This window comes from Pseudorasbora parva, chromosome 10 (genome assembly GCF_024679245.1).
Source record: "Pseudorasbora parva isolate DD20220531a chromosome 10, ASM2467924v1, whole genome shotgun sequence".
Classification (NCBI taxonomy): domain Eukaryota; kingdom Metazoa; phylum Chordata; class Actinopteri; order Cypriniformes; family Gobionidae; genus Pseudorasbora; species Pseudorasbora parva.
The window spans coordinates 45312313-45330979 of record NC_090181.1 but is presented as its reverse complement, the minus strand read 5'-3'; the positions used below and the strand labels follow the sequence as shown (position 1 = coordinate 45330979).

The window sequence follows — 18667 nt, the reverse complement described above, 5'->3', positions numbered from 1 at the left end:
TCACATCTAAACACAAAGTAAAACTGGTGCCAGGACTCAAGTGCAGAAAATTATAATTTATTACAAAATAAAACAAACTCAAAACAAAACCCATGAGGGGGGAAAAACACATAATCATAAAACATAAACCAAAGACTCAAACATACCAAAGGAATCACGGGGAACCGGGAGACGTAGACGAGACATACACAAGGATCCAACACAGACTGACAAACACAAGGAGCTTATAAGGGGAAGAAATCAAGAGGGAACAGGTGGGAGAAATCAACACTAATCAGATAACAAGGGGGAGGGATCAGACAGTGACAGGAGCACATGCCAGACATGACAAAACCCACATGTGCACACAAGACAGGACAGGCATGTGACATCAAGTCCGTCTTAAGTATGGACCAGCGATGTCAATTGGGTCCATGGACAAGCCTCCCTCTGGCGCCGGGCCTGGTTTTGTGTGTTTTCGCTGCATTCACGCTGTAAACCAAAGCTGCCTCTCAGTCTTTTTGCCACTCGCCTTGGCGTAATCGCAGTCGCTCCAGCTGATGGTGACGTCACGTGCATTCCCTCTATACCATATGGTCATGTGATTAAAAGAACATCAACCCCTGAACAATTCCAAGATGGGAATCAGCTGTGAATTATATATTTGTGATATATATAACTTTAATCAGCTGTTTATGAGTAGCAATGGAATAAAATAAAGGGGTTATATTTGTGTTTTAATTTACAATGTGAACAACTGTTCACTTTAAGTTCACTTTGAGCAGCTCACTGCTGAGTCATTCTTTGCATATCTTCTCTCCTCCTGCAGAAGGGTGGTGAGGTGAGATAGCTCACTTCTGTTATCAGAAAACTGGGGTCACGCAAGTAACCTAATGTTCTCTTCCTAACATCCGTTCGGTATCTCACTGAGGAATATGGACCACTCCCATATTGCAGATAGGCTGTAAGAACAATGCGACGGAACAGGTGGCAACAAGCCATCATGGTTATGACACTAAAGTGAGGACCCCTTCACTAATGTAAAAACCCCATTGTGGACCCCCACCAAGGTAAGTAACAGTACATGTGATTGGCATGTAGGAAATACTATGACGTATCATGCATAGCTCCCAAACCAAGCACTGTATGGGCCACAGACGGCTCGGTCACATCCAGTCTATAATATCTGACAAAAGTGTGTAGAGATGCCCAGGTGGCCACAGCACAAATATTCTGAATAGAAACAGCCCTGACAGAGCTCAGGAAGTAGCCATTCAGTGGAGTGAGCTCAAAGCCCTAGTGGAGACTGTAAATTTGCATCATGGTAACACATTACATTTACCACCCAATGAGAACACCGCTGGTGTGGGTTTTCCCTTACAATTTTCAGCCCTCAAAACAAAGAGCTGATTGCTCTTCCGTAGCACTCTAGTTCTCTGAACGTATGTTTATAGAGCACACACTGGGCATAGACAATGTAATCGCTCCTCCTCTGGTGAAGAAGAGGTCAGTGAAAAGAACGCCAACAATTCTACAGATCAGTTTTCTCCTTATGTCTTCCTGACTTTAGGAACAAACGCTGGATTCATTCCCAGTATAACTTTCGATAACTGGCGTAATGAACCTGAGTCCAGCCCCACATGCCATGCTGAAATGGCAGAAAGATAGACCTTTATTGTCAATAAAGCTCTACCTTTGTCCAATAGTTCTTGTAGAAAACAGAGAGCATCTGTCTCAGTGCATACGAACGAGATGATTCATTTATCTGCTCACCATCGTTCAAAAACTCTCCACTTATGATCCTAAAGAGAATGAGTAGAGGCTGCCCTCACACTCAGAATCATTTCACCCACCTTAGAGGGTTACCTGATGGCATTTAAATTCATCCCTTTCATGGGCCTTGTGTGGTGCAGGGTAAAATATCTCTCCATTGGCCTGAGAAAGAAGGTCTCTGTGCAAGGGAGAGAGGAGGGTTGATCGTACAGAAGTGGGATTATCTCTCTATCTCTGTCTGATGAGGCTAAGTGGGGGAAACACGAACAACAACATGTCCATGGGTGGGCTAGAGCATCCACACCCAGAGGTCCATCTTCACCCACCAGGGAGAAGAACAGAGGCTTTTTTGCACGATTTGAAGAGATCTATGGCACCCTGGCTGTATCTCAGCCCCAGCTGACTCTGCAAGAACAAAGAAATTAGTTCGTTTTTTTGAGGTGGCAAGAACAAGAACAAAGATTGTTCTTGCCAGAACATCTGCGTTTCTCCACATTAACTACGCCCACTTTAAATGTCTGAACAATCACACGATAGTTCTCAGACACCCACAAGAAAAAAGTTCTTCTCAGGCGACGTGTCGAGAACAAGCTACGAGAACTCCCAAACCAGGGCCCTGGGAGCGAGAACTTTTTTCTCTGTTCTAGCGGAGTATGTTGCAGCCTTTACCCATTTTCCATACATGGGATTACCCCTGGACAACAGATCCATCTCTCTGTTCAATATTCCAGGTACATGTGTTGCTCGTAACGGCAGGAACCGAGTGCTGCCCCACACAATTAATCTCTGAGCCAGATTGAGTAGCTGTCTAGAGCGTACACCCCCTGTCTGTTTATGTAAGCTACCACCGTCGTGTTGTCCATTCTGACAAACACATGGTGTCACTGAAGGAGCTAAATAAAGTGATTTAGCACTAGTAACACTGCAAGCAGCTCTAGGTAATATTTGTGTTTCCCTCGCACCGTTCTGCCCTCGAGCAAAGCTCCTCAGCCTGTGAGTGAAAAGTGGCTAATTTATGGAATAGAATATAAAAGAGAGCATGTCATTTTGTTCCACACTCCATACCAGTCGGTGGCGGTAATACACCATTTCGTTGTTTGTCAACTGCCAATAAACTTGAAGAAGAAGAAGAAGAAGAAGAGGTTCTTCCATCCTCCCGATGACGAGGGTCTCTGTGATTGGCGGGTTCGCGATGACGTCAATTCCATCATGGCGGCGCCCTCGTGCTGTGCATGCGTGTGAGAAGTGGCTGAGTAACAACACACAGACAACTACATGTAAGATTCACCCGTTTACCTTTAAAACACTCGTGCTGAATACATCCATGAATGTTTGTCTAATGTTATAGTTTGTGTCGAATATCGCTGATGTGCGTGTTGTAGATTGTTGTCAGAACTTATCGTCAGAAAACGACCAGATATTTACAGTGGACAAGAACATCAACATTACATATTTTACGTGTACTTACTATAGTAATAACAGTAAATGATGCATAATTACATGCAACTAACCCTTTAGTAATTGTATGTAGTTAATTAATATTACTCAGCACTTAAACAAGGACACCTTAAAATAAAGTGTAACAGGGTTTCCACGGGTCTTACAGTCTTAATTTGACCTTCCACTATTAAAGGTAACGGTTAAAAAAGGCTTACAATGGATCAGAAAGTCTTAAATTCAATATTATGTCATTAAAGTAGGGCCTTATGATTTCTGTGATGCAGAAAATGTGTATGGAATCACAATTCCTTTCATAAAAATGTGATTTACTGTATAATACAGAATGACTGAAGTTGTCGAATTGTGTATGAAAAAATCATCAGTTTTTCAGTCACTTAAAGGGACGGTTCACCCATTAATGATAATCCTGTGATCATTTCCTCGCCCGGATGTCGTTCAAACCAGTCAGACTTCCCTTCATCATATAAAGCCACTAGTCTCTTCATCTGGAATAATCCGCTTGATCCGTATGGATCAGTTTTGTCTCTTAATTAACTTTCTGACGTGTCCGTGGAAGTTAGACTGTCAATGGAGGACAGAAATCTTTTCCATTTTGTTACAAATATCTTCATTGGTGTTCAGAAGTTGAACGAGAGTCAGTCACATTTAATCTGACAATTAAAGCAGAGGCCAGAAAAATGTAATTTATTTATTAAAACAAGAACAAATGTCTGTCATTGTGTATGAAAATTACTTTCATTTGAATTGAGCCCATTAGCAGATATTTGTTCTTGTTTTAATCATTAAATAACATTCACAGGATTTCTTAATGTGAAACTTTATGTGTAAAATGTATTAAAAAGTAATGGAGATCTGTTGGAAATTATATTATTGTTGCTAATAAAACTCATTGTGTGGTTAGACGTTTACATTTAGAGAGACGTGTGATGTTCTCTTAAGTTTATTTCTTACGTTTTCTTTAATTGGTCTTAAAAGGGCCTTTATTAAACCTGCTGAACCCCTGTGTAACATTTTCCGATAATGCCATGTTAGTTTTGTATTGCGTATCGTAATGTGTGTGTGTTATTGCAGTATTACAGTGCCTGTTACACCTCCGTCTCTCTCTCTCTCTCTCCAGATGAAGATGAAGATGAAGGGGAAGGGGAAGAAGGTGAAAGTGAAGAAGGTTTCCGGAGGCCTGCTCTCCTCCAGGAAAAGAGGGATCGTGGTCCGGGGTCAGTGGAAGGCGGTCAATGTGGATCCCAGTCTGTTCTCGGACGAGGGGCTCGACGGCCTGCTGTGTTTCGAGGAGCTGACCGATTATTCCCTGGTGGAGTCTGAGAGAGCCGCCACTGCTGTGGGAGAAACGACACGGAAAGACAAGAAGAAGAAGAGAAAAGCCAGCGAGATGGACACTGAAGAGCAGCTGCAGTCTGACGCCGAAGGAGACGAAGAAGAGAAACCTGATGATGAGAGGAACAAATGGGACGAGGAAGAAAAACCTGATGACCAGAAGAAAAAGAAGCAGAAGAAGAATAAACAGGATGAGGAACCCCAGGATGAGACTGTGGAGGAGCCAATCTCACAAGAAGAGTGTTCGGATATGACTCCAGAGACGCAACAAAAAACACTTAAGAAGAGGAAGAAGAAGAAGAAGAAGCAGAAGCAGCAGCCCGCGCTTGCAGCCGCTCCGCAGTCTCAGAAGAAGAGCAGGAACTGGAGCAGCTCGGCTCATGTGGATCCTGAGGGATCGGGCACAGACGTGTCGGCGTGGAAAGACCTGTTTGTACCGGAGCCTGTTTTAAAAGCTCTCCGTGTGCTTGGGTTCTCCGCTCCGACTCCCATCCAGGCCCTGGCGCTCCCGCCGGCCATCAGAGACCGACTGGACGTGCTGGGAGCGGCCGAGACCGGTGAGTCCTGATCCCGTTTCTGCCACACCAGGAAAAATGTCTACATTTAAAAAAAAAAAATAATAATAATTTTTGTGCAGCATCAGATTATTATTTTTATTAATTATTTTATTTTTATGGCAATATATACATAACAAGATGGAACGACCAACAATGTAAGACACTTCCATTGATTGGGACACAGAGTTTGAATTTGTGAAGGAACCAAAAAAAATGTATAAACAAATAAGATAAAAATAAATGGGTTGAGACACAAAAGTTGACAAAATGAACATTTTTTAAAAATTCTGAAAAACATAGTTTCAGACTTTTGATTATGTTTCTTAAAACATTTGAAACTCTGAAACATTTTAGCAAACTCACATAGAAATACATTAAAGGGGGGATTGCATGCAATTTCACTTTTTTAACTTTAGTTAGTGTGTAATGTTGTACTTCATAGGCTGTCAGAGTTTAATCTTTATATTATTAGGCCATATTGTGTGCATTATTAGTTCTTGATCCACTTATTCATTTAGGTAAATACTGTAATAGGAGTACAGATTCAAGAGTTATGTATTTTTTTCAAATATGACCAAAACCGTATTAATTTAACAGAAGTGATATCATAGATCAAGTGTATTTTGCTGAAAATAAGGATGCTATGATATAAAGCATTTTTGATAGCAATGTCGACAGTATGATAAGTGCTTTTTAACGTAAACCCTCAAACATTTACTGTAGACTAGTAAACATTCATATATTCATACAGGAATACATTATTCATTACAAACAGCAGGATAAATACAGGAGGAGTCTATATCTAACAGTATTCAGCTCACCGTCTGCTACAGAAACTGAACCAAAGCAACATTTTATCATGTTTTCGTATTAGTTGGAAGTCGAAATGGATTAATTCTAGCCCTGCTAGTACTGATCACAGTCGAGCGTTAGTGAATCATGTGACCTCTGTAACCGCCACAGTTCATCATGTGGTTCAGTCGATACGCTCGTTTGAGATGAGCAAAATCTGCGCAGAGGAAATGTGTCCGATCGTGGTCCGCCTTGCTCTGATGTCATGCTGATGTATGTCAAAAATCTCTGCGATGTATGGTTCTTTTTTAAAATGTTTGATTTTAAAACTCTAATATCATGTTTTTATTTGTATAAATTATGTGTGAACATTCCCAAACTCTCGGACGGATGTGATTGTTGTCATATTTATAAAAATATATAAAAACATGTATGTAATTACAGTAAAAATAATTGATAAACACGTCTTTCGAATGGAAATAGATAACAAAAACTTTGGGTGTCTTGTTCATAATATCTATTTTCATATAAAAGCAACAGAACTTTCATCCAGTTTATCAGGAATAGAGCGCAGGAGTGTGAACCGCAGCTGATCTCGCAGGTGTCTGATCCGCTACGAGGCGTGAACTGTCCCGTTTTCCTGCACTTTTTCCACTCCTCCCTTCACTGCAGCCGCATAGTCTCGCCTTTATTTCTTTATTTATATGGGGACACTAAAATTATGATCTAAGTTATTCAACTAAATATACAAATAAAATTAATTACTTCTTTAATTCTATAAACTATAATACTGATCTCCCAACATTGTCGCTCTATGATAAATTAAAATAAGCTGATAACATCACTGTTTTCTCCAGAACGACTGTACCGCTAAATCTAGTTCTGTTGTAATATTTGTTTGACACTGTTTGACACTGTGAAGCTAAGCTGCTTTGAAACAATCGGCATTGTAAACGCACGATATAAATAAAGTTGACTGATTGATATTTCAGGCAAGGCGCATCTCAGACAAGCTTATTGACTTCATGCCCTTATTGACTGCAGGCAGTGGGAAGACGCTGTGTTTCGGTATTCCAATGATCCACATGATTCTGGAATGGAGGGAAGAGTCGAGCCGCGAGCGGACGGATGAATGCAGGAACCCTGATGAGGCAGAGACGCGTGTGGAGAGTCTGTACCTGCAAGAGGCAAGCGATGAGGCCTCGAGCGCTCCTGATGGAGGACCAGAGGATGAGCCGCTGGATGCTGGTGTTGAGGCCTCCAGCGCTCCTGATGCAGAAAGGACGGATAATGAACCGCAGGACGCTGACGGTAAGGACTGCAGCGTTCCTGATGAAGCTGGACCTGAGGACTGTGTGAGCGCTGATGAAACGCAGAAGCAGCCGCTGCTCGGCCTGATCCTCACCCCCACCAGAGAGCTGGCCTTTCAGGTCAAACACCACATCGATGCTGTGGCTCGCTTCACAGGTCAGTGGGCCTTCATCTCATATATATACACCGATCATGACATTATGAGCATTGACAGCTGAAGTGAATAACACTGATAATCTCTTTATCGCGGCTCCTGTTAGTGGGTGGGATATATTAGGCAGGAAGTGAACATTTTGTCCTCAGAGTTGATGTGTGTGAAGCAGGAGAAATGGGCAAGCGTGAGGATTTGAGCGAGTTTGGCCAAATTGTGACAGCTAGATGACTGGGTCAGAGCATCTCCAGAACTGCAGCTCTTGTGGGCTGTTCCCGGTCTGCAGTGGTCAGTATCTATCAAAAGTGCTCCAAGGAAGGAACAGTGGAGAACCGGCCACAGGGTCATGGGCGGCCAAGGCTCATTGATGCACGTGGGGAGCGAAGGCTGGCCCGTGTGGTCCGATCAAACAAACAGTTAATGCTGGTTCTGATAGAAAGCTGTCAGAATACACAGAGCATCTCAGTTTGTTGCGTATGACCAGTCAGGGTGACCATGCTGACCCCTGACCCCGCCGAAAGCACCAACATCACGCACGTGAGCATCAGAACTGGAACACGGAGCAATGGAAGAAGGTGGCCTGGTCTGAGGAATCACGTGTTCTTTTACATCACGGGGATGGCCGGGTGTGTGTGTGTGTGTCTTACCTGGGGAACACATGGCCCCAGGATGCACTATGGGAAGAAGGCGAGCCGGCGGAGGCAGTGTGATGCTTTGGGCAATGTTCTGCTGGGAAACTTCGGTCTCAAATCCTTACGCTTGCCCATTTCTCCTGCTTCTAACACATTAACTTTGAGGACAAAATGTTCACTTGCTGCCTAATATATCCCACCCACTAACAGGTGCTGTGATGAAGATAATCAGTGTTATTCACTTCACCTGTCGTAATGTTATGCCTGATCAGTGTGTCTGTATGTGTATGTTGTGTTTTCATGATGTGGCGCAGGTATTAAGACGGCGATTTTGGTGGGTGGGATGGCGGCGCAGAAGCAGCAGCGGATGTTGAATCGGCGGCCCGAGATCATCATCGCCACACCGGGACGCCTGTGGGAGATGATTAAAGAGAAACACGTACACCTGCAGGACCTGCGACAGCTAAGGTACCACACACACACACACACACACACACACACACACCTGCAGGACCTGCGACAGCTAAGGTACCACACACACACACACACACACACACACCTGCAGGACCTGCGACAGCTAAGGTACCACACACACACACACACACACACACACACCTGCAGGACCTGCGACAGCTAAGGTACCACACACACACACACACACACGCACACACACACCACAATATTCCCACACTGTCAATGCATAAATTGAGGAATCTTTCCTCTGCTAAATCACTAGCAAAAATATATATATATTTATATATATAATTAAATATAAAATATGCCTGTTGCATGAAGCTAGCTGAACAAACTCTGAGTTTCAGAGTCGGTTTAGAGTTGACAAATCCAGATAAATCCAACCTGGTTTAGATCAAGTTCAGCCATTTCTCAAAGCTCAGTGTAAACTTTCTCTGTCAGCTTAGGTTTAATCCAGAGTGAGCGATTAACTCTGAAGCGCCTGACAGTGTGACACGTGCGGCAAACAGCCAATCACAGCGTCCGTTTGATTCACTTCTCCTCTGAAGATCGAGAGATCGTTTTGAAAATGATCATGAAATTAAATGTGTTTACAAAGCAGGAATAAACACTTCAGTTTGAGAAGGCAAATCAAAGAATATCTGACTATATAAATGCATAATGTGAATCAAAGAAATATGCCTAATAGTTATAGGTTCACAAAGAGCTCAAATTAATACACGTTGTTTAAAATAATTATGGATGCATTATATTTATATTGCTATTTGGCTACTTGTCAATTAATATAATATTTATATGAACATATATGAATTCAAAGTGATTATAATTCATATAATAAATAATTAGCACCAAAACATGCACAATTTCTTTCAAACGTTTTCTCATTATAAACTGCTTTAATTTGGAACGAGAGATACAGGGGGTGTGGCTTTATTGCATCTTTACTTGCAGCTGATTGGTCCAGTTTGGGATCTCAAAACTAGAGGTCGACCGATAGTGGATTTTACCGATACCGATAGCTAGGTTGGACCTCGCTTCCCGATAACCGATTAATCGGCCAATAGTTTTTAAAAAGATACTAGATTAAAATATTATAATAAAAATACATAAAATTACAGGTAAAAAAGCAGTGCTGAACTTTTATTACAAGAAATTTAAAAAAGTCATGTACCATGAAATTTTGTTACATTTTTATATATAAATATGAAAATGAGAAGTTCTAACAGAAAAACATTTCCACAGAAAATAACTAACATTAAAATATTACAAATAAATGTTTCTTAAGCTATAACCTAGAAACATGTAGGCCTATGTAAATGTCTTCAATTTTATTTTCATAAAGATATTTCATACAAATAAATTTCTAATAACTTTACAAAACTTTGAAGCTTATTATAGCTTTTTTGATTATAAAAAATATTATCATTTTAACTTTACAGTAAACTGCCAGGTGTCTGCTTTCAAATGAGACCATAATTATGCTTTTAGTGCAAAGGATTCACAAACTGTATTTGTTTTAGTCTGAGTATGCATTTTTTAGGATTTTTTCAAAAATTGGGTTAAACGCACATCAGATGTGTCAGCGCGCTCTGCGCAGCGTGAGCTGTGAAGCGCAGAGCCTCACCTGTCCTCTCCTCACGTGTTAATGTAAACAGTGATAGTTTTTTATTTGGCCTCTAGAGGCCGCTCTCGCGCTATATAATGCCAGTAGACCCTTCTCAGAGCTCTCGTAGGCTACTGTGTAATGACAGCAGCCTTCTCAGCCGCTCCCGCAACAGACGCAAACCGGAAAAACTATCAGTATTGATTTTTGCCGATAACCGATTGTTCCACCAATCAGCTATCGGTGCCAATTAATCTGCAAATCCGATGAATCCGTCGACCTCTACTCAAAACCGGCTCCAGAGCAGGTTAGCCCGTTACCATGATGATGAACACGGCTAAAAACCAATCCACCTTCTTGAACCCAAAAAACCAGAGATTGCTTAAACTAATCTCGAATTTACCCGGGTAACAACTGAAACCAGCTTTGTGCAACAGGCCAGGGAGCATCTGTCAGGTGTCATACTCCTGAAGTGGGCTTACTGTCTTCATGAGCAAAACTTTTATCATCATTGTGATACACAGAATATGGTCAAAGATAATATGGCTAATATTGGAGCTCTACTCTGTATGACGTGACGTCTGTCTTCATCAGGTGTCTGGTGATCGATGAGGCCGACCGTATGGTGGAGAAAGGCCACTTCTCTGAGCTGGAGAGTCTGCTAGAGATGCTCAACACGTCCCACTTCAGCCCCCGGCGGCAGACGTTTGTGTTCTCGGCCACGCTGACCATGGTGCACAGCCTGCCACTGCGCCTGCAGCAGAAGAAGCGCAAGAGGGCGGAGCAGCGCAGCAAACTGCAGCTCCTGATGGAGAAGGTGGGCATCAGAGACAAGCCCAAAGTCATCGACCTGACGCGCAAGGAGGCCACGGTGGAGACGCTGACCGAGACCCGCATCAACTGCACCAAAGAGGACAAGGACCTGTTCCTGTACTACTTCCTGCTGCAGTATCCGGGCCGCAGCATGGTGTTCGCCAACAGCATCGACTGCATCAAGAGGCTGAATGCACTGCTGCAGATCCTGGACTGCGCTCCCATGCCTCTGCACGCCAACATGCACCAGAAGCAGCGTCTGAAGAACCTGGAGCGCTTCGCCCACAACGACAGGTGAGGAGACGCCCCGTCAGCTGTTGCACAATGATCATTATGCATCTCCTGTTTGGCTTTTCCACTGCATCACTATGAAATTAATTCTAATATTAAATAGGGATGCCACAATTCTCAATATAATATTGAAGTGCTCTGTACGGCATTCACAACTCAATATGCGCTTGTGAATTGCATCGGTTTTGCATTTAATTAATTATTTATATTTCTCTCTCTCAGTTTATTTCAGCTGTGTTTGAAGGTGCCGAATATGAGCAAATATCCAATCATATGGGTTTTTAGCCACTCGTGAAATGCTGCTGTCAGAGTTATCGTGAAGTTATCTCAGGTCGTGAACACTTGTCCTTAAAGGAACAGTTCACCTCTAAAATGATGTTAATAAAACAACTAAAAAACAAAGAGAAAATCACTCACCGCTCTTGAATAAAAAAATCCCTTAATTCAGTGGCTTTTAATAAATGTATATTTTATATTAAAGACTATGTAGTGTTTTAATTTAACATTTATTCATTCAATTTTATACTTAAATGCTGCTGTAGTGCTCACAGCTGCCACTGTAAATCTTAATATATATTTATTTTATATTATACAATACACTAGGAATGTGTACGTTTTTTTTTTTTTTTTTAAGTAAAGTTCTAAGTTTAAGGCCCCGTAATAAATATCAGGACAGATGATGTCTGAGTGTGTAATGTGTGATTCGGGACGAGGCTCATGTGTTTGTGTGTGTGTGTGTCTCCTCTCTCAGTTGTGTCCTGCTCACCACGGACGTGGCCGCTCGAGGGCTGGACATTCCCAACGTCCAGCATGTGATTCACTATCAGGTACGGAGCAGTCGCCATGACCTCTGACCTCAGGGAGCGTCCCGTGACCTCTCTGACCTCTGACCCTGTCCCGCTTTAGGTTCCTCGCACCTCTGAGACGTATGTGCACCGCAGTGGCCGCACAGCTCGAGCCACTAAAGAGGGCCTGAGTCTGCTCCTGATCGGCCCTGATGACCTCATGAACTACAAGAAGATCTGCAGAACGCTGGACAAGAGCGAAGACCTGCCCGTGTTTCCAGTGGAGAACAAGTGCATGGCAGCCATTAAAGTACGCGGTACACACACACACACACACACACACACACAAACTCTCTCTCGTGTGTACACTCACTCATGCACACTCTCACAGACACACACTCACTCACTCACGTACACACTCACTCACTCACGTACACACTCACTCATTCGTACACACTCAAACACACATACTCACACACACAGACACTCTCACACTCACTCAATCTCTCTTACACACGTTTGTTTTTGTGAATTATGGGGACTCTCCATAGGCGTAATGGTTTTTATACCATACAAACCATAATTTCTATCCCCCTACACTGCCCCTGCCCCTAAACCTACCCATCTCACACACACACACACACACACACACACTGCCCCTAATCCTACCCATCACAGGAAACATTCTGCATTTTTACTTTCTCATAAAAACTCCTCCTGTAGGATTTATAAGCCTTTTGAGAAGTGTGGACATGGGTAATGTCCTCATATTTCACCCTCTCCTGTAATACCTGTGTGTGAAGATCACGTTAGAGCACCACAGACTGCAACACAACACAGACCTCAAGCAACAAGCAAACGAGAAGTTTGCTGGTAGGGATGTGAAATGGGTATACATTTTTTTATATAAAGGTCTTAAAAAGACTTGAATTTAACTTGAAGAAACTTTAGGAACCCTGCAATCAGCAGCAGCTGTACGGGTGGGCCTCGCCACACCCCGTCTGACCGCTCCAGATAAATGACCACTCCTAGAGAGAAATGCAGCCTGATGCGGATTACACAAGCAGAGAGTATTTCTGTTCCGTTTGAATGGGTTCATTTAAAAGTAGACACTTGAAGCTTTCCAGGAGAGCGAGATGAGAGAGCACATCCTGCTGGTTTTCTTTATTTCACAAATAAAGGTGTAACCGTCACGAGGACCCGCAGTTAACCATCGGTCCCTCACAGACTGCTTAACTTTGCACTAGAAATACATAATTTTTTTATATATGATTTTCCAACGTTTAACAGTTCTTCAATAATTATTTTAAATGTGTTTTGTCTTGCATTAGAACTCTATGCTATAAATAGGAAAATAGGCTTATTCATCTCTTCAGTGGTAATGTTTTGTTGTTCTTCACGGCAATATCCGGACTCAACTAAAGCATCGCCCGTATGTTGGCCGACGATGCTGTAACAACTTGACACTTTTGAAAGGTAACTAACAGAAAATCAGAATTAATCTGATATTATCAACACCTTAAATTGAAAACCCAGCCAACTTTAACTTTAGAAGACGGTCTGGTCTGTCGCGGCACGGTTATACAATATTAGCATGTAATATTGGTGAGCAAGTGGTTTTCTGAAATGAGCCACATGTGCTGTATTAGCAGTGTCAGTCATGGGCGTAGATGACGGGGGGGACGTGTCCCCCTCACTTTTAAGAAAATGTATTTTCGTCCCCCGCACTTTTACAGGGTCTCCCCGATTCTAGTCGAACCGCTCCGAGCGGGATTCGATCGCGCGTTACCCTGCGCGGCGGCGGGCAAATTAACAGGGACGCAAAGACAGCTTTCTCTACCTCGGTTTATTGCGCGCGTATTGAGGTCAAGGGTAAGTGTATTTATACATAGAAACCAATGTGAATACATTAAGATTTAAAATCAGAGACAAAAAATAAGCTATGCATGACCTGTCATTTTATTTGTATCTAAATATGAGGAGGGCGCTCCACAGAAAGTCCAAAAGTGGATTCGTAGAAACTTACTGTCACGCTGGAGCTGCAGCTGAAGGAAAACAATCGTTATCAGCTGAAACGTGACAAAGACAATTAGACGATTGCGACAATATATTATTTATGTGTGTTTTTCAAGCCATCTCAATGTAGCTTATTTATTGACAATAAAGTAGCCTATATCATATGAATAATGCAGCTTTTTTAATGTTTAGTAGCCTATCTTCTGCTCACCAAAGCTGCATTTATGTAATCAAAAATCAAGTAATATTGTGAAATATTATTACAACAGCTTATTAAAACAGCTTTTTCCCTATGTGATTAAAGCTGAATTTATCATTACTCCAATCTTCAGTGTCACATGATCCTTCACTAATCATTCTCATATGATGATTTTATAATCAAGAAACATTTAGGATTATTATCTGTTGAAAACAGTTGTGCTGCTTAAAAATGTTGTGGAAACCATGATACATTTTATTTTTCAGGATTCTTTGATGAATTGAAAGTTCAATGGACAGCATTTATTTGCATTTATTAAATAAAGTATTATCTTTTGTAATATTAAAAATATTACTTGTGATCAATTAAATGCATGTCTGATCAATAAAAGTATTAATTTCTCTCTTTTTTTAATTTTACCACAAATGTTTAGATGGTTTCCACAAAATTTAAGCATCACCATGAGCAGCACAACTGATAGGCTAATAATCATAAATGTGTGTTGATGATCTAATCCTCATGAGAATGATTAGTGAAGGATCATGTGACACTGAAAACTGGAGTAATGATGATAAATTCAGCTTTGATCACAGGAATAAATTGCACTTTACTATATATTCACATAAGGAGAACAGATGGTTTACATCAGAATTTTATTTTTATTTTTTACATTGCATAAAATCTATGGAGACTTAATGCACAAGTGTTTGTAGTATATAAACCAATCATAAAATTGGCATTTAAAAAAGGATAAATATTATTGATATTATTGGTTATTGTTCAGCAGAGTTTGATATCCTACCAAATGAAAAGCAAGAGATGCGATAAATTATATACAGTCTCGTACAGACACTGAGACTCAAACATCACACACAGCTCGTACGGGGTACAAGTAGACTATTAAACAACAGTAGACAATAAAATAAACTTTTAGCTGTGTTGCTGTGTGTCATGAGTCAGCAACACGAGCGTCTTCTAACATATCTGCACCGGAACATGACGCGCCACAACTATTAAAGGCTGTTCACCGGACTAGGGGTTGCACCGACTAGTCGACCGTAATGCTCTGTCACGACACTTTAAGCTTGACGTCGACTAGTCGCTGGCCTATAGAGGGCGCAACAGGATAAGCAATTCCTGACACGCAGGCTCTGTTTTGAACAGTTAAAAATTACAAATAAATGCATACTCCGTGAGCCCACAAGACATGTTTGATTACCATCTGGATGCTCAAAATTGATCGGGAGAATGCCCGCTTATTGTACAGGTAAGTTAATCATCGCGCTAAACTGAATGCTGCATATTGCATCACACACACACAGCCGATCGCACATCGCGCGGATATCGCGCGCGCCTCACACAAACCCATTCAGTAGCAGAAATGTATTGTAAAAATAGCTTAGAAACTGAAACGTTCTAGCATATATTTCTTGATAACTAAAACTCGCAGATTCACTATTATTAGAGAGACGCTGCCAGGTAGAATTCATTCACACACAAATTCACTTACTAATGCAGTCATATAGCCTACATGTAATCTTTATTGTGCTACTTTATCTGTATCTTATTCAGAACGAACAGAAATCTGTGAGAAATATAGCGACCATAAGACAAAAGAACTGATACAAAAGCTGTCATGTAGGATCAATAACCTTATGGGCAGTGCTGTCATATGCCATATCAGCTGTGCACAGTGCCGCCGCTCGTCATCAGAGAAGAGATTAAGTTATTCTGATTCAAGGTTAACACAATAATGTAAATGATAAATAATTTCTAATAAACACTGCAAAATATTACATAAAAATATGAATTATTCTAGTGAACCCATTTCACAATAATTACCAATGGCATTCTTCTGTTTTAGTATTTTACTGTTCATTCTTACACAACACTATTTCCAACTGAAAACGTAAAGCTTCAGAAAACAAAGCCTTTACCGTCTCCATATAAAAAACAAAAGCACGATTTTGTTGACACTGACATCCTGTGCATGTATATTACATGTTTGTGGGTGTGACATCTCCAGCTACTGGCCAGACATTATGATTCAGCCTTTCTGGTCATTTTCACAGATCCGTGTGAACGGGATCATGTCGACAGCGATGTTGTCTGTTTTTAGCGCACCAGTATTCGTGTAAATACACCCTCAAAGCCACCATGAAATCAAAAGTGACAATTCTTGTTTTGGTTTTTTTATGGAGTATTTACTTAAATTCATGTGTCTGGTAATCTTAAATAACAGCAACATATCTCCTCTGATGAAGAGGGCGGGGCCACCTGTCACTCACATGAGATCAGCCAATACCAAACCACCTCCATCCAATCAATTCCCCACAGACACAATCAAGCCCCGCCCTACATTTATTCTTGTTCGGGAAGCATTTCACACGTATATGGCACAATAGAGAAGAAAAAACAATCATGATTTCTGATTCTTGTTTAATTCCCATCATATAACCTGTTGTTGTTGTGCAACGCTTCACAACTTTAAAAGACAACTTAAAAAATAATTTTTATGTTAACCTTTATTTAATATAAAATTGTTAAATTGTTTAAAAAAATGGACTACTGGGCTATGTGTGTATGATTGTATAATATTATGTATGTTTTGGTGCGCCTTTTGTGTACCTTTACTCTTCATCATTTGGGGCCTATTGCACAAAACTCGGATAAGGGATTAAGCCGGGATATCTTGGGGATCTTGTCATCTTTATGCAAAATTTAGTACACGACTGTTGTGTAAACATACCCTAACGGCACACTCACATCAAGAACAATAACAAAAGATAACTAACTAACACCAAGATATCCCGGCTTAATCCCTTATCCTAGTTTTGTGCAATAGGCCCCTGGTTACAGGTGGAAACTGTGTGTATATCTTATGCCTATGATACATGGGGCAACTTTTTGAGAAATGTTGCCAAGCGATGTTACTGTGGGCATTTTCCCATTGAGAATGGGCAACACGTTTCCTTTTGGATATCCACAGAAATTTGTTGCCCAGGCAACATCTTTCAGCAACATTGCTCAAAAAGTTGCCCCGTGTATCATCAGCTTTAGTTTGCATCGCTACTTTTCATAAACTATGGGCCCCCTCCTGTAAGCTTTTTTTTAGCTTCTTTGGTGGACCCTTTAACTCCACCCTATTGATTTTTTTACCCCCGACTGTATTATTGTAATGCCTGAAGTGCTATGGTGAATGAATGAACTTAAACAAGCTGGTTTTCCTCCAACAGGAGCGAGTGAATCTGGCACGAAAGATCGAGAAGATGGAGTTCTTCCACGGCCGAGAAAGGCAGCACAACTCCTGGGTCAGACAGGCGTCCGAGGCCATGGACATCGACGTGGACGACGACTTACTGATGGGTACGAGCTTGTCTTGAGCAGTGTTTACAGTGTGACCTTTCACCCGTGACCTTTGGCCTGTGCATTACAGGAGGCAGTAAAGGTGAGGATGAGGAGCGAGAGCACCAGAGGCTGGTGAAGGCGATGAAGAAGCAGCTCAAGCAGCTGATCTCTCAGCCGGTCTTCAGACACCAGATGAAGACCAAATATCCGACACAGATGGGTAAACTAATCCTGCCTCAGCTGCCCGTCTCCACGGCGGACACGGCTCTGGCCAGCGTGAGCCGCGACAGACCGACACCGCGCCGGTGACGAGTTAAACAGAAGTTATTCAGGTGTGCAAAGGACGGCTGGGACATTAAAACATCTTAATACTGTCAGAGAGCAGGCAGTGACGGTTTAATGCGTCTCTGTGGATGTGAAGGGACTGATCCTGATCCGCTCTTCTGTAAATGACTGCCATTGAACATGTATTGTGAACAGACCTGGTTGTGTTTATACATGATAAATAAAGAACGAGAGATCTTCTAAACTAGTTTTAAAGAGAAAGAAAGATTAAATCATTGGATGGATGGACTGTATTGATTGTTTGAGGGAAATTGTTCATTTCGTTGATCCGGGAGGGCCAGAGCTCCAGGGGTTTAGCTCCAACCCTGAAAAAAAAACACTTTAGGCTGCGTCTGAAACCTGGAAAATGCTGCCTTCGGAGGCATCAAGGCACATCTGAATCTAATGTTAGCTTCACTTCCTGTCTCCTGAGAGACCTTCATCTGATCGATTTTTGAAGTCAGCACACATATCCGTCGCTGACTTTGATATCCCACAATATCAAAGGGTTTGAGGGTCAGTTAGTGTGTAAATGTATGATTTTTTTACCAATATTTTCCACTTCTGATGTCATTTCTAGCAAGAAATGACTAATGTAGTAATTCAATATTTGTTAAATTCCACCAAAACTCTCTCTATTTTGCTGTAGATCATTAAACTGTTACTCTGCCTTTCGTGAGGTGCCTTCATGCACAAAACGCTGCCTTACAAGCCATTGGCCGTTACTCAATGTGCGTACTTGTGTTCTCGTGGACTTGTGAAACGTCACCAGACGCTGCCCAAGTACTGTTCCAATTTTAAAGTTCACATCTAGCCAAGCAGTCTA

The 18667-nt window shown here is 41.6% G+C and overlaps 1 protein-coding gene across 1 annotated transcript; it reads left to right on the top strand.

The window, feature by feature from the left end:
- Positions 1–2933: 2933 nt before the first annotated feature.
- ddx24 (DEAD (Asp-Glu-Ala-Asp) box helicase 24) lies at positions 2934–18049 on the top strand. Its single transcript, XM_067456247.1, has 9 exons — positions 2934–3029; positions 4331–5102; positions 6939–7361; positions 8303–8456; positions 10660–11172; positions 11921–11996; positions 12076–12264; positions 17406–17535; positions 17606–18049. Exons 2-9 carry the CDS (start codon positions 4331–4333, stop codon positions 17824–17826), a joined length of 2478 nt encoding a protein of 825 aa, XP_067312348.1. The 5' UTR covers positions 2934–3029; the 3' UTR covers positions 17827–18049.
- Positions 18050–18667: the final 618 nt, after the last annotated feature.